The 27,869-nt window shown below is 49.7% G+C and overlaps 1 protein-coding gene across 1 annotated transcript; it reads left to right on the top strand.

Moving 5' to 3' along the window:
• The first annotated feature begins 1,498 nt into the window (after nt 1-1,498).
• Nucleotides 1,499-27,869, top strand: PIWIL3 (piwi like RNA-mediated gene silencing 3). Its single transcript, XM_016189170.2, has 19 exons — nt 1,499-1,598; nt 3,217-3,285; nt 4,436-4,635; nt 6,769-6,899; nt 7,267-7,350; nt 9,485-9,688; nt 10,569-10,677; nt 11,854-11,980; nt 12,349-12,495; nt 14,073-14,218; nt 15,888-16,066; nt 16,411-16,480; nt 18,083-18,280; nt 18,957-19,060; nt 19,429-19,499; nt 21,124-21,277; nt 22,133-22,270; nt 25,061-25,208; nt 27,034-27,869. Exons 1-19 carry the CDS (start codon nt 1,499-1,501, stop codon nt 27,148-27,150), a joined length of 2,496 nt encoding a protein of 831 aa, XP_016044656.1. The 3' UTR covers nt 27,151-27,869.

Here is a 27,869-nt window from a genome sequence, read left to right on the forward strand (position 1 = left end):
GGGACGGGGCTCTGCACCCCTCAAAGTTGCTGATATACCACCCCCAGCCTCAGGTCCTCATGGACGGGGTCTTGCACCCCACAAAGCTCCTCTGGGTGCTTGGGGACGAGGCACTGGTGCCCTCTTCAGAGCAGATACTACACCACCCCAAACTTCAGGTGCCTGGGGACGAGGTATTGTACCTCACAGTGCTGGCACTGCACGTGCTCCAGGGACTTGGGGGCAGGGCACCGGAGCCCCAGAAGGAGCCGCTGCACCCCCCGGAGTCACGGCCGCGCCCCCTGCAGCTGCTGGAGTGGAGAGCTCTGTAAAGTTTGTTGTGTATCTCATGCAGATACGCTGTCTTTGCTGGGGTGGGAATGAGGGTGGGAGTGGGGCTTCCCTCTGGCTGGATGTTCCTATCTCCCGCTTCCTTAAACACGTGTCTGGAGCTCTGTCTGTCCACTTCACTTTGCCAGGCTGCATTTTGTGTTCTCCCAGCAGAATCAGCACCCCTGGGGACTGGGCGTCACCCAGCACTATCCTCACCTGTCTGAACGCCCCCTCTGCCTCCAGTCCTTCCCTGTCCTGGTTCTCAGCCTGTGACCCCCATTCCTGAGCCCCTGGCACAGAACATCAGTAGGTGGGGGGGGGTCATGTCTTCGTCTCCCTCTGCTGAGACCCTCAGGCACCAACTCTGCACCTCCTTGGAACAGAGCTCTGTGTCGGCAGTCAGAAGGCTCTGCTGCTCTGGTTTACACAGTCCAGTGCCCGACACTCTCACCGTCTCTGCCACCAACCCCCTACTGTCCCTCCTCGGGCTCTACAGTGCCCTCCCGTCTGGTCTGCCTTTGTCCTCCCTCATCTTGCCTTCCTCCTGCTTCTCTCTCTTTCTCTCTTAAATTTATTTTATTATCTTTATTTATCTGAGACAGCCAGAAATTGAGAGGGAAGGGGGAGACAGAGAGGGAAAGAGATAGAGAGACACCTGCAGCCCTGCTCCACCACTCATGAAGCTTTCTCCTCCTGCAGGTTGGGACTAGGGGAGCTTGAACCCGGGTCCTTGTGCGCTGTAACGTGTGTTCAACCAGGTGCACCACCACCTGGCAGCCCTCCTGCTTCTCTCCCTCTCTGTCCCTTGCTGCAGCCGCCTGGTGCTGCTTTTGTCCCCACTCCATGTCACTCACCCCTTCACCTCCTCCAAGACTTTGCTCCACTGTCACCCTCTCATTGAGGCCCTGCCTCGTCTCCCTCCCTCCCTTCCTTCCTTCTTTCCTTCCTTCCCTCCCTCCGTCCATCCCTTTTCTTCTTCTGAAAGCAGAGCAGTTCTGGTGTTCAATGCTCTTTCCTCACTGTTACTGGTGTGGTCGCTCTCCTGAGGGACTCAGCTTTGCTTCATGCCTGGCACGAGTGAGCGGAGCCAGCGCTGCCCTTTGTGTCTGTCTGTCTGTCTATGTGTCTCTCTCTCTCTCTCTCTCTCTGGTACTCACAGGTGGGACAGCCAGGAGGAGCGTGGGTGATGGATCCCAAGCAGACCCGACAGCACTACCGGCAGCAGGGGCGGCAGTTGGTAGATTCTGGGGTGACAAAGACAGCGGCAGGACTGTCTGGGCGTTCAGGTGTGTGGGGTAGGGGTGTTGGGCAAGGGGGAGGGTAGGTTCCGGGCAGGGGTTCCCTGAGTGCTGGCAGGGCAGGAAGAAGACACAGCTCACAACTGTTTCCCTTCCTACCCTGGGTGATCGGGACCCCTCTCCATTTCATGCCATGTGACTGCTTTGCACATGTATTCATTCACTTGTGTGGCTATTTTTATTTTAAATATCATATTAGTGATTTAATCATGGTTAGCAAGATTGTAAGATCACAGGGGTACAGTTCCAGACGGTTCCCACCACCTGAATTCCGTGTCCCATTCCCTCCATTGGAAGCCTCCTTGTTCTTTTTTTTTTTTTAAAGCTTTTTTAAAATTTTTATTTTTCCCTTTTGTTGCCCTTGTTGTTTATCGTCATCATTATTGTTGTTGTTATTGATGTCATTGTTGGATAGGACAGAGAGAAATGGAGAGAGGAGGGGAAGACAGAGGGGGACAGAAAGACAGACACCTGCAGACCTGCTTCACTGGCTGTGAAGCGACTCCCCTGCAGGTGGGGAGCTGGGGACTCGAACCAGGATCTTTCTGCTGGTCCTTAGGCTTGGCGCCACGTGCGCTTAACCTGCTGCACCACTGCCCAGCTCCTGAAGCCTCCTTATTCTTTTTTTGTTTGTTTGTTTGTTTTTACCAGAGCACTGCTCAGCTCTGGTTTATGGTGGTGTGGGGGATTGAACCTGGGACTTGAGAGCCTCAGAAATGAAAGTCTCTTTGCATAGCTATACCCATACCCACCTCCCTATTCTTTTTTTTTTTGCCTCCAGGGTTATTGCTGGGGCTCAGTGCCTGCACCATGAATCCACCGCTCCTGGAGGCCATTTTTCCCCCCCTTTTGTTGCCCTTGTTGCTGTAGTCTTGTGGTTATTATTGTTATTGTTGGTGTCGTTCGTTGTTGGATAGGACAGAGAGAAATGGAGAGAGGAGGGGAATACAGAGAGGGGGACAGAAAGACAGACACCTGCAGACCTGCTGCACTGCCTATGAAACAACTTCCCTGCAGGTGGGGAGCCGGGGACTTGAACCAGGATCCTTACGCCGGTCTTTGTGCTATGCGCCATGTGTGCTTAACCCGCTGCACTACCGCCCAACTCCCCCCCCCCCCACCTTCCTATTCTTCATCCCTCTGGGAGGATGGACCAAAATTTTTTATGGAGTACAGAAGGTGGGAGTTCTGGCTTCTGTAATTGTTTCTCTGTTGGACATGGATGTTGAGAGACAGCCTGTTTCTGTCTTTCTCTAATGGGGTCAGGCTCTGGGGAGGTAGGATTTCAGGACACTTGGGTGAGGTCACTTAATTATTCGTCCTCATTGAGGCTTCACTGCTCCAGGCCTTTTTTTTTTTTTTTCAGAGAGAAAAACAAAGAGCAAGAAACACACTGTAGTGCGGTGAGGGCTGCCCTCCAACCTGGCCGCTGCCCATGACAAAGCAACCATGTTGCCCACCCACTTTTCAGATGTGGCTCAGGTGACTGACCACAGCAAAGCCAAGGACAGAGGCATTCTGGGAACAGGATGCTCTCAGGTCTGTGAATCGTTGTGCTGACGGCTGGCACTGGTCAGGGCTCACCTACACCATGTGCCCCTCACAGGTGAAAGGTCCTTAGTACTGGATGAGCTCACAGGCTCAGGGCTCTCTACAGATGAGCCCACACGCTCAGGTGCGGCTGTTTGCCTAGGTGAGGCAAATGCAGCTCGTCCTCTGGTCTGATTCTCCGGCTTGCTTCAGTTTTGTTGGGATGTTCACTGTGGTAAGAACAGTCACCGTGTCCTCTGCACCATCAGTATATCTTGAAGTGCTGTTTGCTCCAAATACAATGTTACAGAAACATCTTCCCGGGGCTTGTCTCACATCGCTGAGATTTTTGTACCAGTTGACCGGGACATTTCCATCATCCCCTCCACTTGGAAATCACCGTTATGCTCCTCTCTGCTTCCACAAGGCTGGCTACTTGGGGTCCCTCTGCTGAGTGGGATGATTCGGTGTCTGTGCTTCTAGGATTAGGACTTCTGTGTCACTTAGCATACAGTCCTGACGGTTCATTCAGGCTATGTGGTTTTTGCAAGGCCTCCTCCTTTGTTAAGACTGTGTAATATTCCCTTTTATGTATTAATAGATACTGCATTGGGGGGTCGGGCGGTATTGCAGCAGGTTAAGCGCACATGGCGCAAAGCACAAGGACCGGCGTAAGGATCCCGGTTCGAGCCCCCGGCTCCCCACCTGCAGGGGAGTCGCTTCACAGGCAGTGAAGCAGGTCTACAGGTGTCTGTCTGTCTCTCCCCCTCTCTGTCTTCCCCTCCTCTCTCCATTTCTCTCTGTCCTATCCAGTGACGACGACATCCATAACAACAATAATAACCACAATGATAAAACAACAAGGGCAACAAAAAGGGAGGGAAATAGCCTCCAGGTGGGAACCAGGGACTCGAACGCAGGTCCTTGAGCATTGTCACATGTGCACTCAACCAGGTGTGCCACCACCTGGACCCCCACCCACTCCTTTTTAACTATTTAAATATATGCCTGTGTGAGTGTGTCTTCAGCTTGCTGATGGCTGCTGTGGCTGTAATTTTTTAATTATGTATTTCAGAGAGAGAGATACAGAGAGAAAGATAGCTAGATAGACCAGAGCCCTGCTCGACTCTGGCTGATGGAGGTGCTGGGGATTGAACCTGGGACACCAGAGCCTCAGGCATGAAGGTCTTGTACAGAACCACTGTGCTCTCTCCTCAACCTTGACAGCCTGCTGCAAATTCCCCACCTGGCCTGACTGGGACTTTCTGTTCTGTTTCATCTCCCCCGTTCTGCAGGCGTCAGTCTCTTCGCCAACCATTTCCGTGTGGAGTCCTACTCGGAGCGCCCGGCCTACAAGTACAGCGTGAGCTACCGGCCCGATGTGGAGGACAGCCGGCTGCGGGAGAAGCTGCTGGCCCAGCACCAGACGCTCCTCGGCACGCAGCACATCTTTGACGGCAACTCTGTGCTACTGCTTCACAGGCTGGAGAAGAAGGTGACGTGGTCAGGCCTTGCCCTGTCCTCACTGGTATTCTTTTGTTTGTTTGTTTGTTTTTGAGCCTCCAGGATTATTGCTGGAGCTTGGTGCCTGCGCTAGGAATCCACTGCTCCTGGAGGCCATTTTTCTCCTTTTGTTGCTCTTGTTGTCTATTTTTGTTGTGGTTATTGTTGTTGTTGTCGTTGTTGGATAGGACAGAGAGAAATGGAGAGAGGAAGAGAAGACAGGGCAAGAGACAGACACCTGCAGACCTGCTTCATCGCTTGTGAAGCGACTCCCCTGCAGGTGGGGAGCTGGGGGCTCGAACCAGGATCCTTACGCTGGTCCCACAGCCGGTGAAGCAGGTCTGCAGGTGTCTGTCTTTCTCTCCCCCTCTCTGTCTTCCCCTCCTCTCTCCATTTCTCTCTGTCCTATCCAACAACAACATCAATCATAACTACAACAATAAAACAACAAGGACAACAAAAGGGAATAAATAAATATAAAAAAAAATTTTTAAAGAAAAAAAAAGAGCAAGGGAGATAGTATAATGGTTCTGCAGAGACTCTCATGCCTGAGGCACCAAAATTTCCAGGTTCAGCCCCTGGCACCACCATAAACCAAAGCAGAGCAGTGCTCTGGTAAAAAAAAAAAAAAAAAAAAGAAAGAAAGAAAGAGAGAGAGAAGAAATAAGCATATATATAATAAATAAGTAAATAAGAATGTTATTATGAGAGCTGAGTGCTGACTCACCTGGTAGAGTGTAGAATGCACGCATTACCATGCACACGACGACCTGGGGTCAAGCCCCTGGACCCGCCTGCAAGGGAGAAGCACCCATATGTGATGAAGCAGTGCTGCCAATGTCCCTCCTTCTCCGTCTCTCCAGCTATCTCTCTCCCTCTCTTGTCCCTTACCTACTATCAGAAAGAAACAAAAGTGCCACTGGGAGCTGTAGAGTCATGGTGCAGGCACTGAGCCCCGGAGATAACCCAGGTGGCAGAGAGAGAGAGAGAGAGAGAGAGAGAGAGAGAGAGAGAGAGAGAGAGATCTTATGTATGCAAAACAATCGTTTTTATCTAAATATCTAGCTCTGCTGTTGTTGGTATGCATGAGACCCCTCCTGTTTCATTTGGTTTAAATCCCCCCTGCTTAACACTATTCTATTTACATAACCACTTCATTCTATTTACATAACCACTGTTAACAAGTTCCACCCTCCCTCCAGGGCATTTGTGGTTCAGTGATAGGATTCTCGCCTGCTCCGCCCCCTCTTTGTCACACTCTGATTTTCACCAGTCACTTTTCTCTCCACCCTCTCTATGTCACATCTTGTTTCCACCCTACTTCGCAAGTATATATAAAGACAGCATTGTGAGTTTTACAGTACCTTTAGTTTAGCTTAGCTCGGCTTAGATTGTGCTGCGTCCTGCATGAATAAAGAGATACTGCCTACAGCTCAACCATGAATCCCTCTGTCGTCTGTTACCCGCCCGTGAAGCCAGCCCGGCGAAAACAACATAACCCATCGAAAACAACATGCTGTCACATTTCTTTTTTTAAAATATTTATTTATTTATTCCCTTTTGTTGCTCTTTTTACTGTTGTTGTTATTGATGTCGTTGCTGTTGGATAGGACAGAGAGAAATGGAGAGAGGAGGGAAAGACAGAGGGGGAGAGGGAGACAGATGCCTGCAGATCTGCTTCACCACCTGTGAAGCGACTCCCTGTGAAGCAACTCCCCTGCAGGTGGAGAGCTGGGGGCTTGAACTGGGATCCTTATGCCAGTCCTTGGGCTTTGTGCCACATGCGCTTAACCCACTGCGCCACCGCCCGACTCCCTGCCATCACATTTCTACCTGTATGTCAGTCTGGGGGGGCGGGGCCGAGGGGGAACCTCCTGCTTGCAGACAGTCTGTGGTGTAGATGGGGGACATGGGCCTGTGATGCAGCATCTGAATGTCTTTAGATGAACTCTGGGGACCCGGGAGGTGGCTTAGTGGTCTAAGTACTGGACTCTTTAGCATGAAATCTTGAGTTCAAGGTCCGGCATCACATGTGCCCGAGTGATGCTCTGGCTCTCTCTCCCTCTCTCCCTCTCCCAAATAAATAAAAGGATCCTGTGGTCCTTCTGGTTCTTCTTTATCTCAGCGCATAGAAGTGGTGAGCACAGAGCATAAGGACAAAGAGGTGAAGTACTACGAGCTCACACTCGAGCTGTCCAAGGAGCTGCACCCCACCGAGCCCGACCGCATCCGCTACTACAACGTCCTCTTCAGAAGGTGTGTGAGAGTGCGCACGTTCCCCTGTACAAGGACCCAGGTTCAAGCTCCCCAGTCCCCACCTGTGGGGGGGGAAGCTTCACCAGTGGTGAAGCAGGGCTGCAGGTGTCTCTCTGTCTCTCTCGTTCCCTCTCTAGCTCTCCCTCCCCTCTCAATTCCTCTCTGTCCTACTCAATAAAATTTTAAAAACTGAGGAAGTCAGGCAATTAAAGGTCTCCGTGCCCACCAACCGTTCAGCGGCCCTGACATGCTGTCTGGCATTTGTGGCCCACAGACAGACTCCCCCCGGGACACAGCTTGTCCAACACTGACCATAACTCAGACTCTTCACTGTGTTTTCATGCCCAATCTGTTGTCCCCTTTCTAGGATTTTGAAGTCCATGAATTTCAAGCAGTTTGGCCGTTACTACTACAAGGTGGATGACCCATCGGCAGCCGTCCGCAGCAAAAGGTTGGCATGCCCTGGGACACTGGCTGTGGGGGAGAGGGGGATGTTCTCAGTGTTGACGGGTGACCAACTGTCGGGGTTTTCGGTGCTACCCACTGGCTCCAAGCACTTACGTCACATGGAGCATAGAGTCCAGATGAGATGAGAGATGCACTCTGGGAGTTCCGGCATGCTCCTCACACATCTTCAGGCATCCGCTGGTGTGTAATCTTCATAAGAGGCCGAAAAAGTGACCTCCCACTTGGCTCATTTCCTCCTGGAAATATTTTCAACTCTCACAAGTACAGCTCTGTGTGTTTGTGTGTGTGTGTGTGTGTGTGTGTACGTGTGTGTGTACGTGTGTGTGTGTGTGTACGTGTGTGTGTACGTGTGTGTGTGTGTGTGTACGTGTGTGTGTACGTGTGTGTGTGTACGTGTGTGTGTACGTGTGTGTACGTGTGTGTGTGTACGTGTGTGTGTGTGTACGTGTGTGTACGTGTGTGTACATGTGTACTGCAGGCTGGCTGGTCTGTGTAAGCTTCCTGTGTGTTCCCCTAAGCACTGGAGTCTCACACAGGAGTCTTGATATATGATGCTTCAAGTGGCTGGATTAGAATTTTTACAAAGAGTTCAAGAAAGATGATGTGTAACTTATAATTAGCACATCTGGGGCCGGCGGGATGGTTCCAAGGGGTAGTAAGTGGACCTTGTCATGGTCACGACCCAGGTTCGAGCTCAGCCCTCACCACCACTTCAGTGCTGTAGTCTTTCTCTCTCTCTGTCTCGTTTTTTTTTTCCCTCTCTCTCTCTTTTTAATTGCCAATAGAGTATTTCTGTGGCTTAGTACTGGCACTATGAATCCATGGCTCCTGCCAGCCATTTTTTCCCTTTTTCTGTCTGACAACAGAAAGAAATTGAGAGGGAAGAGAAGCTAGGGAGAGAGAAAGACAGATAACCTACAGACCAGCTTCACTACCCGTGAAGTGTCCTCCCTTCAGGTGGGGAGCAGGGGCTTGAACCTACATCCTTGTGCATGGTGATGTGTGCGCTTAACTGAGTGTGTCACCACCACCTGGTCCCCTCTGTCTCTATCTCTGTATCTGTTTTTCTCTTTCTTTCTTTTTTTATTAGATAGAGAAGAAATAGGGAGTCGGGCGGTAGCTCAGCGGATTAAGCGCACGTGGCGCGAAGCACAAGGACCAGCGTAAGGATCCCGGTTTGAGCCCCCAGCTCCCCAGCTGCAGGGGAGTCGCTTCACAGGCGGTGAAGCAGGTCTGCAGGTGTCTGTCTTTCTCTCCCCCTCTCTGTCTTCCCCTCCTCTCTCCATTTCTCTCTGTCCTATCCAACAACGATGACATCAATAAAAATCTACAATAATAAAACAAGGGCAACAAGAGGGAATGAATAAATAAATAAATATTTTTTAAAAGGATAGAGAAGAATTGAATGGGGAAGAGAGACAGAGAGACCTACAGCTCTGCTTCACCACTCATGAAGTTTCCCTTCTGTAAGTGAGGAGCAGGGGGCTTGAACCCAGGTCTTTGCCCATGGGAACATATGTGCTCAGCCGGGTGCACCACTGCCCAGCCCCTCTGTATCTTTCTTTCTATAAAATGTGGTCGATAGCTGTGAAGTCCCAGTGATGACAAAGGTTAACAACGAATGATCAGCATACCTGGTAAGTCTTTATATAAAAGGACCTTTTAACTACTAAAAGTTAAAGGAAATAAAGGAAAATGGAGCTGAGTTCTGAGCATCAAGTGTTCTGACTGCCTGACCTCAGACCCCACCATCTGCACTGATGCTCAGAGTTGTACCTTTGTTTTTTTTTAATCTTTATTTATTTATTCCATTTTTGTTGCCCTTGTTGTTTTATTGTTGCAGTTATTATTGTTGTTACTGATGTCGTCATTGTTGGATAGGACAGAGAGAAATGGAAAGAGGAAGGGACGACAGAGAGGGGGAGAGAAAGACAGACACCTGCAGACCTGCTTCACCGCCTGTGCAGCGACTCCCCTGCAGGTGGGGAGCCGGGGGCTCAAACCAGGATCCTTACGCCGGTCCTTGCGCTTGGCGCCACCTGCGTTTAACCCCCCACGCTATCGCCCGACTCCCTCGAGTTAAGACTTCGTAAACATCTAATGGGTTCTGTCTGCAGGTTGAGAGTCTGGCCTGGCTATGTCACCTCCATCCTGCAGCATGAGAACAGCATAACCCTCTGCATGGACGTGAACCACAAGCTGGTCCGGCAGGAGACCGCTTTGGATCTGATAAACCGTGTGAGGAATTCCCACAGAGACAGTGTGGAGCAGTGGAAAAAGCTAGTCGCTAAGGAATTGATCGGGTCAATCGTCCTGACTGAGTAAGCAAGCTGAATCTGCTTTGCAAACCCCTTCTCCCTCCGAGCGACGACTCTCTCCCTGCAAGAGGTGCTCCTGGAGTTCCCTTATTGTTAGAGTTAAGGGGTAGGGACCAGGTGGTGGCATACCCAGTGAAGCACACATGCTACAGTGTGCAAGGACCTGGGTTCTAATCCCTGACCCCCCCCCCCCACCTTGCTGGGAGAAATCTTCACAAGCAGTGAAGCAGTGCTGTAGGTATCTCTCTTTCTCTCCCTCTGCCCCTTTTCTCTGTCTCTCTCTTTCTATATCCAATAAGTAAGTAGATAGTTTCATACTGTACCCATCACCAAAGTCCTGTGCCCACCCTATCCCCAGTAATAACCACCATGGTTCTCACAAAGTCTTTGAGACAGTTAGGATACTTTTTTTTTTTTTTGCAAGTTCTTATCTTTCAAGTTCTCTATACTCCACATATGAGTGGAACCCTCTGGCCGTTGTCATTTACCTCCTTCCTTTCATGACTGAGTTTAAGATGGCTAAAAAGGCAGGAATTAGCAAGTGTCGCCAAGGATGTATGTGTGTTGGGGGGTGGGGGTGGGAGCAGATCTTGTAGACAAATATCTGGTGTGAATGTGAGATGATATGGCCTGTTTGGAGGAGAGCCTGGCATTTCTTCAAAATGTTAAATATGGTATGACCACTCAATCCAGAAATTCCAGCCTGCTTACAAACCTGAACAAAAAAATCACCCCTGAAACATTAAAAACAAAAAACAACCTGGTGAGAAAGTGTCCACTACCTCATTTTATGTGAGGATAGCTCAGACGTGTGAACAACCCTTCTGCTCCCCAGCTAGTAAGCAGAGAAACGAAAACGTAACGCAGGCCAGTCACTCCACAGGCACAACAACAGAACCTACAGAGTGGACGGCATCGACTGGACGAAGAACCCCAAATCTCAGTTCAGAAAAGCAAATGCCTTGATCTGCTATTCGGACTACTACTACAACGTATGAAACTTCATTTCTTTTCTCCTCCTTCCCTCTATTCTTTCTTTCTTCCTCTTCTTTTTTTTTTTTAAATTTCTTTATTGAGGGATTCATGGTTTACAGTCAACAGTAAATACAATAGTTTGTACATGTATAAAATTTCCCAGTTTCCCATATAACAATACAACCCCCACTAGGTCCTCTGTCATCCTTTTTGGACCTGTATTCTCCCCACCCTCCCACCCCACCCCAGAGTCTTTGACTTTGGTGCGATACGTCAACTCCAGTCCAAGGTCTGCTTAGTGTTTTCCTTTCTGATCTTGTTTTTCAACTTCTGCCTGAGAGTGAGATCATCCCATATTCATCCTTCTGTTTCTGACTTATTTCACTCAACATGATTTCTTCAAGCTCCATCCAAGAGCATCCTCCCTCCCTCCCTTCCTCCTTCCTTTCCTTCCTTCCTTCCTTCCTTCCTTCCTCCCTCCCTCCCTCCCTCCCTCCCTCCCTCCCTCCTTCCTTCCTTCCTTCCTTCCTTCCTTCCTTCCTTCCTTCCTTCCTTCCTTCCTCTTTCTTCCTTTTTTGTCACCAGGGCTGTCACTGAGGCTTGGTGCCAGCACTACACATCCACCTCTGTAGGCGGCAACATTGCTTCACTGCTGATAAAGTTTTCCCCCTGCAGGTGGGGACCAGGGGTTTGAACCTGGGTCCTTGCACTTGATAATATGTGTATTCAGCCAGGTGCACAATCACCGGATCCCAGGACTCAGGTTCAAGCCCCTGTCCCGACCTGCGCAAGGGAAGCTTCGTGGGTAATGGAGCAGCAGTAGCCCTCTCTCTGAGTTCTCTCTCTCTCTCTCTCTCTCTCTCTCTCTCTCTCTCTCTGAGTGCTCTCTCTCTCTGAGCACTCTCTCTCTCTCTGAGTGCTCTCTCTCTCTCTCTGAGTGCTCTCTGTTTCTTTCCCTGCTTCTCTCTGCATCTATCACAAAAATGAAGATGAAACTATTTTAAAATGGAAATTTTAAAAAAGCAAAAGCAAGAGAGCATGAAGAGAATGTCTAATGTGCTCTCCCGCTGAGGGGAGCAGCGTCTCCAGCAAGCTTCCAGCCCCCAGCCCCACTATCCTATTCTGTCCGTGCCTGTTTCTGAGGTGAGTCGGCGCCGTGCTGACACTCACCACAGCTCTCTCCTGCCAAGCAGACATACGGTATCAACATCAAGGACATGGAGCAGCCACTTCTGATCAGCAAAGGAAAGTGGAAGAAGAGCTTCCAGGGCACGCCCCAGGAGCCCATCCAGCTGGTGCCCGAGCTGTGCACCATGACAGGTAGCAGGCACCGCCCGGCACAGCGCAAGCACAGCCCTTCATGCCACACCGGGGAGGGGGCAGTGCAGGCTGTTCACGGGACTCCATATGACACAGCCCTCCTCTAGCTGCTGTCACCTCTTCCAGATCCTGACCCTCTCCTCTCATAACTCTCCTCTGGTGTGTGTTTTTTTGTTGGTTTTAATTTTATTTATTCATGCGAAATGATAGGGGAGAGAGAAAGAACCAGACATCACTCTGGTACATGTGCTGCCGGGGACTGAACTCAGGACCTCATGCTTGAGAGTCCAATGCTTTATTTATCCACTGTGCCACCTCTCGGACCACTCTGCTGGCTTCTTCAGTCCCGGATTTCATGTTTTCTCAAGGTCTGACACGCGAAATGCGTCACAACAGTGAGATGATGAAGGACTTGACTGTTCGCACAAGGCTGAAACCGGAGGACAGGCGGAAGGAGATGAGCAAGCTGATGAAGTCGATACATAAGTGGGTGCTGCCCTCTTTGGGGGTGGAGGGTAGGCGGGGATGAGTGAGCCCTGGGTGAATGTGAATCTCTCTAGCTCGCTCTCTTGGGGTAACGAAATTGAGAGGGGAAGAGGAGGGAGAGAGAGGGAGACACCTGCGACACTGCTTCACTGCTCGTGATGCCCTTCTCCCCACCCCGCAGGTAAGAACCAAGGTTATGGTCCTTGAACCCAGGGTATGGCCAAGGGAAAGTGTGTGTTCAATCAGGTGCACCACTGCCCAGTCCCCTGGCATATGGTGGTGCTGGGAATAGAACCCCTGGTACTTCAAACATACAGGTCTTTTTGCAGGGGTCAGGCGTGAAGCACAAGGACCGGCGTAAGGATCCCGGTTTGAGCCCCCCTCTCCCCACCTGCAGGGGAGTCACTTCACAGGTGGTGAAGCAGGTCTGCAGGTGTCTCTTTCTCTCCCCCTCTGTCTTCCCCTCCTCTCTCCATTTCTCTTCGTCCTATCCAATGACGACAACATAATAACAACAATAATAACCACAACAATAAAACAATAAGGGCAACAAAAAGAGGGGAAAATAGTCTTCAGAAGTAGTGGATTCGTGGTGCAGGCACCGAGCCCCAGCAATAACCCTGGAGGCGAGAAAAAAAATTAAAATAGAGAGTCGAGCTGTAGCGCACCAGGTTAAGCGCAGGTGGTGCAAAGTGCAAGGGCCAGCATAAGGATCCCGGTTCAAGCCCCTGGCTCCCCACCTGCAGGGGAGTCGCTTCACAGGTTGTAAAGCAGGTCTGCAGGTGTCTGTCTTTCTCTCCCCCTCTCTGTCTTCCCCTCCTCTCTCCATTTCTCTCTGTCCTATCCAACAACAATGACAACAATAATAACTACAACAATAAAACAACAAGGGCAACAAAAGGGAATAAATAAATAAATAAATACTAAAAAAAAATAAATAAATAAAGGTCTTTTTGCTAAACCATTCTGCTGTCTCCCCAGCCCCACAGATATGAAATGACCAATAACAGCTGTAAAGACGATGCTATTTTGTTTTTTGGTTTTTTTTTTTCCTTCTCCAGGGTTATTGCTGGGCTCGGTGCCTGCACCATGAATCCACCGCTCCTGGAGGCCATTTTTTCCCCCTTTTGTTGCCCTTGTTGTAGCCTCGTTGTGGTTATTATTATTGCCCTTGTTGATGCAATTCGTTGTTGGATAGGACAGAGAGAAATGGAGAGAGGAGGGGAAGACAGAGAGGGGGAGAGAAAGATAGACACCTGCAGACCTGCTTCACCGCCTGTGAAGCGACTCCCCTGCAGGTGGGGAGCTGGGGGCTCGAACCGGGATCCTTACGACGGTCCCTGCGCTTTGCGCCACGTGCGCTTAACCCACTGCGCCACCGCCTGACCCCCGACAATGCTATTTTGAGGCTAAGTCTGTCTTTTTTTTTTTTTTTTTTGGCCTGCCTTTGCAATTTTAGATGGGGCGGGGGAGGAAGTAGAAAGACTCTTGAATGCTGGCAAGATGGCATCAGTGCCCTGGAGATTTCTCTGTAGGGTCTCAATGGAGGATAAGCAGTAAGGGAACGAGATCAAAAGAAGGCTCCCCCGCCCCTGCTTTGCAACAGGTGAGTCTCTGTTTCCCTTCCTGGACTTGATAATTTGGAAATATGTTTACACTTTCAGCGAGAAGACTTACAAGGAGCAACTTCAAAACTGGGATTTGACATTTGATATACAGCTTCTGTCATTCCGAGGAAAAACTCTGAACACAGTAAAAATAACACAAGACCATAAGAAAGTAAGCCAGTCTCCAGCCGTCTGGGGACTCCCACTCGGGATCCAGGTGCCAGGCGCGAGGCTGTAACTGCGGCTCTGTCCTGGTCATCCTGCTGTTTGTTTGTTTGTTTGTTTATTATTAGATAGAGACAGAAATCCAGAGGGGAGGGGCGATAGAGTGGGAGAGACCAGAGAGACACCTGTAGCCCTGCTTCATCACTTGTGAAGCTTTCCCCCTGCAGGTGGGGACTGGGTCTTGAACCCAGCTCCTTGAGCACTGTAGTGTGTGCACTTAATCAGATGTGCTAGTACCTGGCCCCCAAAAGGTTTCAATTAGGATGTATGAAAACCATTCAGTTGTGGTCCGGGAGGGGGCACAGTGGATGAAGCATTGGACTCTTGAGCATGAGGTCTTGAGTTCAGTGCCCGGCAGCACATGTACCAGAGTGATGTCTGGTTCTTTCTCTCTCTTCCTTTCTTTCTCATGAATAAATAAAATCTTTTTTAAAAAAAAAGAGAGAAAGAGAACCATCCAGTGAGCTCTGTATCATACCTTTGTCTATTAGCAATGAATATTTCTCTTTCTCTTAAAATTTTTTTTTAATTTTTTAATTTTTCCTTTTTGTTGCCCTTGTTTTTCATTGTTGCAGTAGTTATTATTATTGCTGTTGGTGTCGTAGGTGTTAGCTAGGACAGAGAGACATGGAGAGAAGAGGGGGAGACAGAAAGGCAGGAGAGAAAGACAGACACCTGCAGACCTGCTTCACCGCCCGGGAAGCGACTCCCCTGCAGGTGGGGAGCCGGGGGCTCGAACCGGGATCCTTACGCCGGTCCTTACGCTTTGCATCACATGCGCTTAACCCGCTGAGCTACCACCCGGCCTCCCTTCTCCACTGTTTTTAACTTGTATCTTAAAGAAATATACTGAGTAGCTGGGTGGAAGCACAGCAGGTTAAGCACACATAACTCAAAGCACAAGGACCAGCATAAGGATCCTTGTTTGAGTCCCCTGCAGGGTGGTCACTTTGCAAGTGGTGAAGCAGGTCTGTGGGTGTCTGTCTTTCTCTCCCCTCTCTGTCTTCCCTTCCTCTCTCGATTTCTCTCTGTCTTATCCAACAACAGCTGTAACAATAATGAGGACAACAAAATGGAAAAAAAACCCCTCCTGGAGCAGTGGATTGCCCCAGCTGTAACCCTGGAGACAAAAAAATAAAAATAGGTCTAAGTCAGTCTTGATTGGGATTACTGTACAGCTGAATATTTTCAATGGAAATAACACTAACTCACAATGAGAAGGAAGGACCTTGGGTCCATGCCTTGACATTCTTCTATTTCTTTTTGTCTCCAGAGTTATCACTGTGTCTTGGTGCCTGCTCTATGAATCCGCTGGTCCTGGAGGCCACCTTTTTTTTTTTTTCTTTACCATTTTTATCGTTATTGTTGCTGCTGTTGTTGGGTAGGACAGAGAGAAATGGAGAGAGGAGGGGAAGACGGGGAGAGAAAGATAGACACCTGCAGACCTGCTTCACCAATGGTGACGTCACCCCCCCCATGCAGGTGGGGAGCCGGGGGCTCGAACGGGGATCCTTACACAAGCCGCTGCACTTCGTGCTGTGTGTGTTTAGACCGCTGTGCCACCACCTGACCCTGACATTCTTTTCTAGTTTTTCCCCCAGCCAGTCTCCAGGAGTCATTCAGGGCCTGCAAGAGAGTCAAGACAAGAAAACCCCCCTCACTGGCTATTCCTGTATACTGACAATAACGTGCAGACTGCCAGACCCCTAAAGACGAAACTACTGGAAGAAGCGGCCAAGATGAACATGGACATGCACAATGTCAGGGAGTAAGTCGGACCGACAGGCCCCGTGCTCTCACAAGCCGTGGCCAGCAGCCTGAGTGCACACGGGCTGGGAGTCGCCCGTGGTGACTGTTCGCAGCCTTCTCAAATTTCTGCAGGTTTGCAAACAGACAAACAGCAAAATAGCATAAAACCCACTGAGATCAGGCTATAATAAGGCTTTCTCGTGTGCCTTGGGGCTTGGGGCTTTGTTGTATCATCAAGCTGACATGAAGGATGTGGGATGAGGGGTGCCAGTGAGGGATGTGAGAACTGGGTCCCCAAACTGCCTGTTTTCAAAATGCTCTTTCAGGGGGGAGCTGAGTAGTGAAGCTGTGTTTCCTCTTTAGGCTTGTCGTGAGGAACACAGTGAGATCCTACATCAACACCATTCAAGCCCACCACGAAGGCGCCGTGATGGTAAGTGCCCCCCCCCCCCCGCATTCCCAGCCTACACCTGGGTGTATCTTAGAATTCAGAACATGGGAGTCAGGCGGTAGCGCAGCGGGTTAAATGCACATGGCGCCAAGCACAAGGACCGGCATAAGGATCCCGGTTCCAGCCCCCGGCTCCCCACCTGCAGGGGAGTCGCTTCACAGGCGGTGAAGCAGGTCTGCAGGTGTCTGTCTTTCTCTCCCCCTCTCTGTCTTCCCCTCCTCTCCCTATTTCTCTTTATCCTATCCAACAATGACAACATCAGTAGCAACAACAATAATAACTACAACAATTAAAAAAAACAAGAGCAACAAAAGGGAATGAATAAATAAATAAATATTTTTAAAAAGAGAGGTGTGTGGTCAGGGAGGTGGTGTAGTGATAAAGCTTTGGACTCTCAAGCATGAGGTCCTGAGTTTGATCCTGGCAGCACATGTACCAGAGTGATGTCTGGTTCTTTCTCTCTCCTCTTTCTCATAAATAAATAAAATCTTTTTTTAAAGAGATATTTCTTTTATATTTATTTATGTATTTGTTTATGAGAAAGATAGGAGGAGAGAGAGCGATCCAGATACCCCTCTGGTACATGTGCTGCTGGGGATTGAACTCAGGACCTCATGCTTGAGAGTCCGCTGCTTTATCCACTGCACTGCCTCCCAGATGATGGAAATATTCTTTTCATCAGTACTGATAATGACCTCTACAAAATTCTGTGCCTCTTATATGCAACGGACATTGGTTAGTCTAGAATGACACCCTCTTGTGGCTAGGTTCTGCATTGCTCTCACCATCATACCACTTAACATAATCTGATTCTAGACCCTGCCCATTGTGGGCTTTGACATTTCTTTCTTTCTTTTTTAGTTTAGCTTAGTTTTTGTGTTTTTTTTTTTTTTTTTTTTGGTTTTTTTCCTCCAGGGTTATCACTGGGGCTTGATGCCTGCACTATGGATCCATTGCTCGTATGGAAATTTTTTTTTTTTGATAGGACAGAGAGAAATTGAGAGGGGAGGGGAAAACAGGGAGAGAGAAAAGACAGACACCTGCCAACCTGCTTCACTGCTTGTCAAGTGACCCCTCTGCAAGTGGGGAGCCAGGGGCTTGAACCAGGATCCTTGTTCAGTTCTGTGTACTTTGTAGTGTGTGTGTTTAACCTGGTGCACTACTGCCTGCCCCCATTTTTTTTTTGCCTCCGGGGTTATCGCTGGGGCTCGGTACCTACGCTAAGAATCCACTGCTATTCCTGGAGGCCATTTTCCCCATTTTGTTGTCCTCTTTGTTGCTATTGTTATTGTTACCATAGCTATTGTTGTTGTTGGATAGGACAGAGAGAAATCGAGAGAGGAGACTCCCCTAATTTTTATTTTTACCATGGTGTTGCTCATCTCTGGCTTACGGTGGTGTGAGGGATTGAACCTGAGACCTTGGCATGAGAGTCTCTTTGCAGAACCATTATGCTACCTGCCCCACCCTACAGCATTTCCTGAAGCAACCAACACAAGCCTCCTCTACACAGGGCACATCCTCCCACCCCACACTCACTGTAGCACCTGCATCTCAGGGAACGTCCTGTTTGTTTCCTTCAAGGTTGTCTGTGTGTTGGACAGTAACAAGAAAGACGTGTACGATTTGCTGAAAAGGTACCTGTGCGTCCATTGTCCAATCCCCAGCCAGTGTGTGGTGGCATCCACCATCAGGTACAAGAATCTGGACACCATTGCCACCAAGATCGCCCAGCAGATAAAATGCAAGATGGGTGGCACCCTCTGGAAGGTGGACATTGGAGTAGGTTGGCTCAGCTGGTCTTATCTGTAAACTGTATTGGGGTGTGTGTGTGTGTGTGTGTGTGTGTGTGTGTGTGTGTGTGTATGTGTGTGTATGGGGGGGGTCTAGTCAGCTACTTAAAATGTCTGTGGGTCAGGTATGTCAAACACATGTTACCATTTCAAGGACCCAGTTTCAAGTCCTCATCCTCACCTGCAGTGGGAAAGCTTCATGAGTGGTGAAGCTGGTCTGCAGGCGTCTCTCTTTCTATCTTCCCCTTCCCCTCTCAATCTCTCTCTGTCCTGTCAAATTAAAAATGAATATTTGAAACTAAAGAAATGGCCTGATGGGGGTGCCAGGTAGTAGCGCAGCGGGTTAAGCGCACTTGGCGCAAAGCGCAAGGACCGGCATAAAGATCCTGGTTCGAGCCCTCAGCTCCCCACCTGCAGGGGAGTTACTTCACAAGCGGTGGAGCAGGTCTGCAGGTGTCTGACTTTCTCTCCCCCTCTGTCTTCCCCTCCTCTCTGTCCTATCCAACAACAACTATAAGCAACAAGAGCAACAAAAGGGAAAAAATGGCCTCCAGGAGCAGTGGATTCATAGTGCAGGCACCGAGCCCCAGCGATAACCCTGGAGGCAAAAAGAAATGCCCTGACACTTTCTGTTCTGACCCTGCTTGTGCCCTCTCCCCTTTCAGCTGCAGAACATCATGTTCATAGGCATCGACTGTTTCCACGATATCGTGAATCGCCAGAAATCCATCGCCGGTTTTGTGGCAAGCCTCAACCAAGATGCCACGCAGTGCGTACAGCTCTGGCCTGGCTCGCCTCCATGCCCAAGAGATGGGCTCCACGTTGCTGAGCTCTTGTTCTATGCTTACTATCATTATTGTCATGGTTGTTATTACTATTATTCTAATCATGTTATTGGGGGAGATGCTGGTGTGCAAGACAGTTGTCATCAAATGTGGACAGTTTCTCACCCCCCCATGACTGGTGTCACCATGCCACACCCTCCCTCTGTATCACTGAGAGTGGCGGCAAGTGGCAGGGTGTTAACCTTTTTGATGGCTGTGTAGTAGTCCATTGTGATGTTAGTACCCTCCCTCCATGTGATGAGGATTTTGGAACCTTGGCTTCCACACTGATGGCTCGCTCTCCTCCATACAGGTGGTTCTCAAAGTGCATCCTCCAGGAGTCAGGGGAAGAGCTGGTACAGGGCCTAAAGAGCTGCCTGCAAGGTGAGTGCAGGGGGCTTGGAACAGGCGAGTCTAGTCCAGCACTGCTCCAGGAGCAGAGCCGCTGGGTGGGGGGGGGGGCGGCATTTTGTAGTGACTGGAGACACCGGCTCTACTGAGACAGAGATGCCACAAGCATCTGGGTGAGGCGCAGAGGCTGCATCACCCTCCTCCCACAGCAAATTCGTTCCTGCCTTGGAAGTCAGCCATGCTGCTGCTGGGAAGTTCTGGACTAGATGGGAGATCTCGGCAGTGAGACTTTCCTGAAAGCCACCGTGTGGGGAAATGGACCTGGCTAGGGAGGCAGCACGGTGGTTCTGCAAAAGAATCTAGTGCCTGAGGCTCTGAGGTTCCAGGTTCAATCCCCAGCACCACCTTCAGCCAGAGCTGAGCAAGACTCTGGCTGGGTAAAATATGTGTGTGGAGAGAGAGGCGGGGGGAGAGAAGAATCTAGGCAATCCAGCAAGGTGGTTCAGGGGCTGGGCAGTGGTGCTTCTGGTTAAGTGCACATAGGACTAAGCACAAGGACCTGCACAAAGGCCCAGCTTCACGCTCTTGGCTCTCCACCTGTAGGAGGGACGCTTCATGCGTGGCAAAGCAGGTCTGCAGATGTCTTTCTCTCCCTCTCTATCTCCCCCTCCTCTCTCAAATTTGCTTTGTCCTATCCAATTAAAAAAAAAAAAAGGAAACAAAGTGGATTCATAGTGTTGGCACCAAGCCTCAGTGATAACCCTGGAGGCAAAAGAGAGAGAGAGAGAGAGACGGAGACAGAGATGGTTCAGTGGGAAGGACAAAGGACTTGTGTGCTTACAGTCACACAGTTAATCCCAAGCACTACATGGACCAGAGCAGTGATTTGACTTTTTTTTTTTTACTCTCTCTTCCTCCTCAATAAAGAAATATTTATTCCCTCCCCCCCCCCCAAAAAAAAAAGAGCCAGTAAAATAGTTCCCTTGGGTAGTGCACTTTGCCATGTGTATGACACAGGCTCGAGCCCAGCCCCTACTGCATTGAAGGGAACTTTATTCTCTCTCTCTCTCTCTCCTCTTATTCTTCTCTCTCCTCTCACATTCCTTCTCTCTCTCCTTCTCTCACTCTTCTCTCTCCTCTTCACTCTTCTTTTTTTTTTTTCCCCTTTTGTTGCCCTTGTTGCTGTGCTTGTTGTAGTTGTTATTGTTGTCATAGCTGTTTGTCGTTGCTGGACAGGACAGAGAGAAATGGAGAGAGGAGGGGAAGATAGAGAGGGGGAGAGAAAGACAGACACCTGCAGACCTGCTTCACCGCCTGTGAAGCGACTCCCTTGCAGGTGGGGAGCCAGGGGCTCGAACCAGGATCCTTACGCCGGTCCTTGCGCTTTGCATCACGTGTGCTTAACCCGCTGCGCTACTGCCCAACTCCCTTTATCACTCCTCTTTTCCCCCATATCTCTCTCTCTCCTTCTTCCCCCCTTCTCTCTCACTCTCTTGCTCTGGAGGAAAAAAAAGTGAGTCAAAGTGATAACATTTCACATGCCTAAGACCCCATTCCCACAAAGAAAACCAGTAAGAAACTCGAGCTGAGGTCTTGTCAGATTAAGCCGAGGCCACCGGGTCAGCTGCCGTCCACCCCCGCGTGTCTCTGTCCCCAGCCTCGCTGGAGTACTGGCTCAGGAAGAACCAGTGTCTGCCCTCCACGGTGGTCGTGTACCGGGACGGAGTGGGCGACGGCCAGCTGCAGGCGCTCACCTTGCAGGAGATCCCTCAGCTCGAGAAATGCTTGAAGAGCTTTGACAATGCGGACAGGTGGGTGGATCGAGTGTCAGGTGCAGGTCAGGGGGCCTGAGGGTCATGACCTCGGAGGTTGGGGAGAGAGCAGACCCGTCCCCCTCTGAGTCGGTGACCCCTGTCTGCCCAAGTGACAGCACAGTGCAGCAGTGGGACGTTATGTCCCCCCAAACCCTGAGGACCGTTCTCTCTCTGCTCTGTCTCTAGCCTCAGTAGAGGACAGCTGGGTGGCCTGGGTGTCTGTGGTTTGCACAAGGCCAGCCCCACCATGATCCGTCAGTTCTTGGTCCCTGTCTGGGGGGCTGCTGGGCCACTGCAATAGAAGTGACCGTGACCTTGTGAGGAAAGGGCCCTTCCCCGGGACACAGGAGGCCGCCACTGGAAAATGTGTACCTTTTCTGCTCAGTTTAGGCGAGTGACATTAAGACCATCACCTCCGGGTGCGTGCAAAGCTGCCCTGTGGGAGCCCTTCTCCCATGTGGTGTCGGGGATCGAACCCAGAGCCTCGAGATCTCGGACAAGTGCTCTACCCACCAAGCCACCTCCCCCACCCTGCAGGTGCATGGTCGCTAGGGCCTGTATATGTGGTATTTCCACACTCTGAATGCTCCTGAGCAAGGCTGAGTAAACACAGGGACAACAATCAGAAGTCTTCAAGTTTCATGACACTTAAAACATTTTTCATTTTTCATTTAATTTTTTATTTGACGGAACAGAAAGATAGGGAGAGGGAGACCAGAGACAGAGAAGGAGAGACAGAGAAAACACCTGCCACCCTGCTTCACCACTCATGAGTCGCCTCCCCCCACAGGTAGGGTTTGGGGGCTTGAACCTGGGTTCTTGCGCAGGGTAGTAACTTGTGCGCTTACCTAGGAGCACCACCCTCAAGCTGACTTTCATTGTGGTGAAGAAACGAATCAACACGCGGCTATTCGCCAAGGACGAAAGGGGGATGCTCACCAATCCGAATCAAGGAACTGTTGCAGACACAGAGGTGACCAACAGGAAATGGTAAGTCCTCTCTGTGTACTTGAGGGCTCTCTCTGACTCAAACAGTGCCAGAATTTCGCTAAGGTTTGCACGCTTTGGAGGACTCAACGAAATGACCAGGGAGGGTTCGTTTGTTCCACTGAAGCCAACAAACTGGATTATAGAGGTTTCTGTTTGCAGTCACTTCTCATAGACTTTTGAAAATGTACTGAGAGCCAGGCAGTGGAGCACCTGGTTAAGTGCACACACCACAGCATGCAAGGATCCAGGTTCAAGCCCCCGGTCCCCACCTGCAGGGGGAAAGCTTCATGAGTAGTGAAGCAGGGCTGCAGCTCTCTCTCTCTCTCTCTCTCCCCCTCCCCCATTCTCTCTCTCTCCCCCCCCCTCTCTCTCTGTCTTGTTTAAAAGATTTTATTGGGGGAGTCGGGCGGTGGTGCAGTGGGTTAAGCGCACGTGGCGCAAAGCGCAGGGACAAGCGTAAGGATCCCGGTTCGAGCCCCCGGCTCCCCACCTGCAGGGGAGTCGCTTCACGGGCGGTGAAGCAGGTCTGCAGGTGTCTGTCTTTCTCTCCCCCTCTCTCTCTGTCTTCCCCTCCTCTCTCCATTTCTCTCTGTCCTATTCAACAACAAAGCAACATCAACAATGGCAATAATAACCACAACGAGGCTGCAACAACTAGGGCAACAAAAAGGGGGAAAAATGGCCTCCAGGAGCGGTGGATTCATGGTGCAGGCACCAAGCTCAGCAATAACCCTGGAGGAAAAAAAAAATTTTATTGGGAGCTGGGTGGTAGTACAGCAGGTTAAGCGCACATGGCGCAAAGTGCAAGGTCTGGCATAAGGATCCCAGTTTGAGCTCCCAGCTCCCCACCTGCAGAGGTGTCACTTCCCAGGCGGTGAAGCAGGTCTGCAGGTGTCTGTCTTTCTCTCCTCTCTGTCTTCCCCTCCTCTCTCCATTTCTCTCTATTCTATCCAACAACAGCTGCTATGACAACAATAACAATAACAACTACAGGGAGTCAAGTGGTAGCGCAGCGGGTTAAGTACACGTGGCAGGAAGCGCAAGGACAGGCTTAAGGATCCCAGTTCTAGCCCCCAGCTCCCCACCTGCAGGGGAGTCACTTCACAGGCGGTGAGGCAGGTCTGCAGGTGTCTGTCTTTCTCTCCCCCTCTCTGTCTCCCCCTCCTCTCTCCATTTCTCTCTGTTCTATCTAACAACAACAACAATAATAACTGCAACAATAATTTTTTAAAAGAGCAACAAAAGGGAAAAAAATAAACAGCTACAACAAGTGCAACAAGAGCAACAAAAGGAAAAAATGGCATCCAGGAATTGAGCCCCAGCAGTAACCCTAGAGGCAAAAAAAAAGATATTATTTATTTAATTTTAATTTTTATTTATTTATTTATTCCCTTTTGTTGCCCTTGTTGTTTTATTCTTGTAGTTATTATTGATGTCGTTGTTGTTGGATAGGACAGAGAGAAATGGAGAGAGGAGGGGAAGACAGAGAGGGGGAGAGAAAGACAGACACCTGCAGACCTACTTCACCGCCTGTGAAGTGACTCCTCTGCAGTTGGGGAGCCAGGGGCTCAGACCAGGAAGGATCCTTATGCCGGTCCTTGCACTTTGCACCACCTGCACTTAACCCGCTGTGCTACCACCTGACTCCCTGATATTATTTATTTATAAGAAAGATAGGAGGAAAGAGAGAGAAAGAGCCAGACAGCACTCTGGTACATGTGCTACCAGGGATTGAACTTGGAACCTCATGCTTGAGAGTCCAATGCTTTATCCACTGCACCAATTCCTGGGCCACTGTAGGTTTCTCTTAGTCTCTCTCCCTCTCTAGCTCCTCCTCCCTCCTCCCCTTTCAATTTCTCTCTGTCTCTAGTCAATGGTAAATAAATAACTTTTTTTTTAAAAAAGGCATATGACAAAGAGAAAGCAGAGAACAAGCTGACACACAACAAATACATGCGGCATTCGTATTGTGTTTGTTCTTGACATGTTTGTCTTTGTTTATTACATATGGATGGCTTTCACATGAGTCAGAAAGGAGGAGGGAGCAGGAGAGAGGCCAGAGCCCCACTCGAATACATGCGGTAGTAGGGGTCCAACCCAAAACCTCAGGCATCCAAGTCCAGTGCTCTGCCAGCTGGGCCATTTGGCCAGCCACCTAACCACAGTATCAGTCATGAATGTGTCGACCTTCTGCCTGGTCTTGAGAAGATGCAGGGAATGGTCCTCCTGGGCTCGCTGAGTTCAGTTTCCTTCTGTCAAATGTGCTGTTTTTATTTATTCTGCTCCTAGATACTTCCACATTTGGATCTAAATCCCGTAACAGTTATTCCGAGTCGGTTTCTTATCAGATATGTGCTTTATTATTATTTTTTTTTTGCTTCCAGAGTTACTGCTCTAGCTCAGTGCAGACACTATGAATCCACTGCTCCTGGCGGCCATTTTTTTTCCATTTTACTGGATAAGACAGAAATTGAGAGGGTAGGGGGAGAGAGAAAGATAGACACCTGCAGACCTGCTTCTCCGTTTGTGAAGGGACTCCCCTGCAGGTGGAAAGCTGGGGGCTCGAACTATAACCTTGCTTGGGTCTGCTCTGTACTACGTGTGCTTAGTCTGTGGTGCTACCGCCCGACCCCCGAGATTTGCTTTTTCCTGTGCCACTGCTTAAGGGCTAGCCAGGCTCCTCCAGGTGCGACCAACCCTGTCTGCAGAAGGAATGGCTGTCACTTAGGGTCACTTGTCCTGCTGCCTTGGTGGCATAAGCTGCTGTGCACCTATGTCCCGTGTTTCCAGGTTTGACTTCTTCATCGTGAGCCAGCAAGTGAGTGACGGCACTGTCACGCCCACCCATTACAACATCATCCACGACACCCACCACTTCTTGCCCAATGACATACAGGATGTGACCTATAAACTCTGCCATATGTACTACAACATGGAGGTGGGTCTTGCCAGCTTTGCCTTGGTTACTTTTAAGATTAATCTTGGTTCACACTGGCATAAGGTTTGGGGAGTCTAGTCTCATGCCTCTGTGTGTCAACCACTGCCTGCTCAACCCCCCCCTTACCCGAGCCCCAGCACCATCCCTGCAAAGACACCCTCCATCTATCCCCACTTCCTTCCCCTGTCCCCTCCAGTCACCAACATGGTTTTCAGAGTCTGAGTCACTTTGGTTATTAGTGGGGTTTTTTTTTTTTGCAAGTTCATTTAATTTTAGTTATTTTTTATTTTTTAGCTTTAATTTTATATATTTATTATTTATTCCCTTTTGTTGCCCTTCTTTTATTCTTGTAGTTATTATTGATGTAGTCATTGTTGGAAAGGACAGAGAGAAATGGAGAGAGGAGGGGAAGACAGAGAGGGGGAGAGAAAGACAGACACCTGCAGACCTTCTTCACCGCCTATGAAGTGACTCCTCTGCAGGTGGGGAGCCGGGGGCTCAAACCAGGATCCTTTCTCTGATCCTTGTGCTTTGCATCACCTGTACTTAACACGCTGCGCTACCCCACGACTCCCTAATTTTAGTTATTTTTTATTATTACATTTTCATTTATTTATTAGAGACAGAGAACTTGAGGGGGGGAGATGGTAGAGAGGGTAAGAGACAGACAGACACCTGCAGCCCTGCTTCACCACTCAAAGCTTTTCCATTACAGGTGGGGCCCAGGGGCTTGAACCCAGGTCCTTACAGACTGTAAGGTGTACGCTTAGGCTGGCATAGCACCTCCTGGCCTCTGTTATTTGTTTTCTGCATGAGGGAAAATACTCAGTAGTTGTCTTTCATTTCCTGACTTAATTCACTTAGCATAAGTACTCCATTTTGTCCCAGAAGACATTGTGTTGAAATGACTGAGCAGTACTTCACCCGCCAATGGGCATGTAGGTTGGTTCCCTGTGTTGGCTGTTGTGCAGAGTGCAGCTGAGGAAAGAGAGCCTTGAAATAAGTCTTTTTAGAAAAAAAAATATGTATTTCCTTTTGTTGCCCTTATTTTTTTTGTTATTGTTATAGATGCCATCGTTGTTGGGTAGGGCAGAGAGAAATGGAGAGAGGAGGGGAAGACAGAGAGAGGGAGAGAAAGACAGACACCTGCAGACCTACTTCACTGTCTGTGAAGCGACTCCCCTGCAGGTGGGGAGCCAGGGACTCAAACCGGGATCCTTAGGCCGGTCCTTGTGCTTTGTGCCACCTGCGCTTAACCCGCTGTGCTACCACCTGACTCCCGAAGTAAGTCTTTTTTAATGCCAGTTTCCCTTCAGAACTGCAAAATGATTCAAGGTTGGATCTAGACTTTTTGAGTCTTGAAACTGGTGTCTGTGACTTTAAATTGGGGGCCGGAAAAAATAGCTCACTGTGGACAGTGTACCTGTGTCGCCAGGGGCAGCCCACATTTGAAACTGGTCTCTGCCACACTGGAAGATGTTCCATCTTCCTGTGAAAAATCCAAGTGGTGGGGCCAGGTGATGGCCCCCTAGTTAAGCGCACACAATACAGTGCGCAAAGACCCGGGTTCAAGTCCCCGGTCCCCACCTGCAGGAGGAAAGCTTCACAAGTGGTAAAGCAGGGTTGCAGGTGTCTCTCTGTCTCTCTCCCTCTCTATCTCCCCCTCCTTTCTCAATTTCTCTCTGTCTCTATCCAATAATAAATAAAAAGAGAAAAATTTCAAAAGAAAAGAAAAAAACCAAGGGGTGAATCCCTGGTGGTGGAAATAAAGAAAACCTTGGGGAAAGTTGATAGTGAGACACTGTCTTTGTTCTTGCTATTCCAGGGTGCCATCCGGGTCCCTGCCCCATGCCACTATGCCCACAAGCTGGCATACCTTGTGGGCCAGAGCATTCACCAGGAGCCCGACAGCACCCTAGCCGACCGGCTCTTCTACCTGTGACCCACAGGAGGCTGCCTGCCGAGACTGGTGTTACCGTGTGCAGATGTTCAAGTCTCCTTTGCAAACTGCACACCTGGACTTTTTTTTTTTTTGGTGCCTATTTTTTTTATTTATTGCCTTTTTTTGTTGCCCTTGTTTTTTTTTTATTGCTGTAGCTAGTGACGTTGTCATTGTTGGATAGGACATAGAGAAATGCAGAAAGGAGGGGAAGACAGAGAGGGGGAGAGACAGACAGATACCTGCAGACCTGATTCACCTCCTGTGAAGCAACTCCCCTGCAGGTGGGGAGCCGAGGGCTCAAACCGGGATCCTTAAGCTGGTCCTTGCGCTTTGTGCCACCTGCACCACCGCCCGACTCCCTCGGTGCCTATTTTTAAACTCATCATGCTCAGCTGGACATGGGAGAGATTCAAAGTTACACAGGCTATTCTGAGTTGCATCAAACTCTTACTCACTGGGCTGGAGAGCCACCCAAGAGGGCTTGGTTGGGTGACTTCCCTTTCACACGTGTCACAAGGACACTAAGGTGTTCAAACAATTGACACTCCAGTGTCCTTTTGCCTTTGTAAAGGTTGGACTTCCAGTTGCATGGAAAGTATACCTATAGACAAGTAAATTCTACTTGGAAAGGTTCCTTTCCTTCTTTCTCCCTTCCTCCCTTCTTTCCTCCCTTCTTTCCTCCCTTCTTTCCTCCCTTCTTTCCTCCCTTCTTTCCTCCC

Source organism: Erinaceus europaeus, chromosome 6 (genome assembly GCF_950295315.1).
Source record: "Erinaceus europaeus chromosome 6, mEriEur2.1, whole genome shotgun sequence".
NCBI classification, from domain to species: Eukaryota; Metazoa; Chordata; class Mammalia; order Eulipotyphla; family Erinaceidae; genus Erinaceus; species Erinaceus europaeus.

Excerpts from the sequence above, each read along its gene's own strand:
- PIWIL3 (XM_016189170.2), top strand. The coding sequence starts at position 1,499 with ATGGATCCCAAGCAGACCCGACAGCACTACCGGCAGCAGGGGCGGCAG. Across the intron at positions 4,636-6,768 it reads TTCACAGGCTGGAGAAGAAG|CGCATAGAAGTGGTGAGCAC; the intron begins GTGACGTGGTCA and ends TCTTTATCTCAG. Across the intron at positions 6,900-7,266 it reads TACAACGTCCTCTTCAGAAG|GATTTTGAAGTCCATGAATT; the intron begins GTGTGTGAGAGT and ends TCCCCTTTCTAG.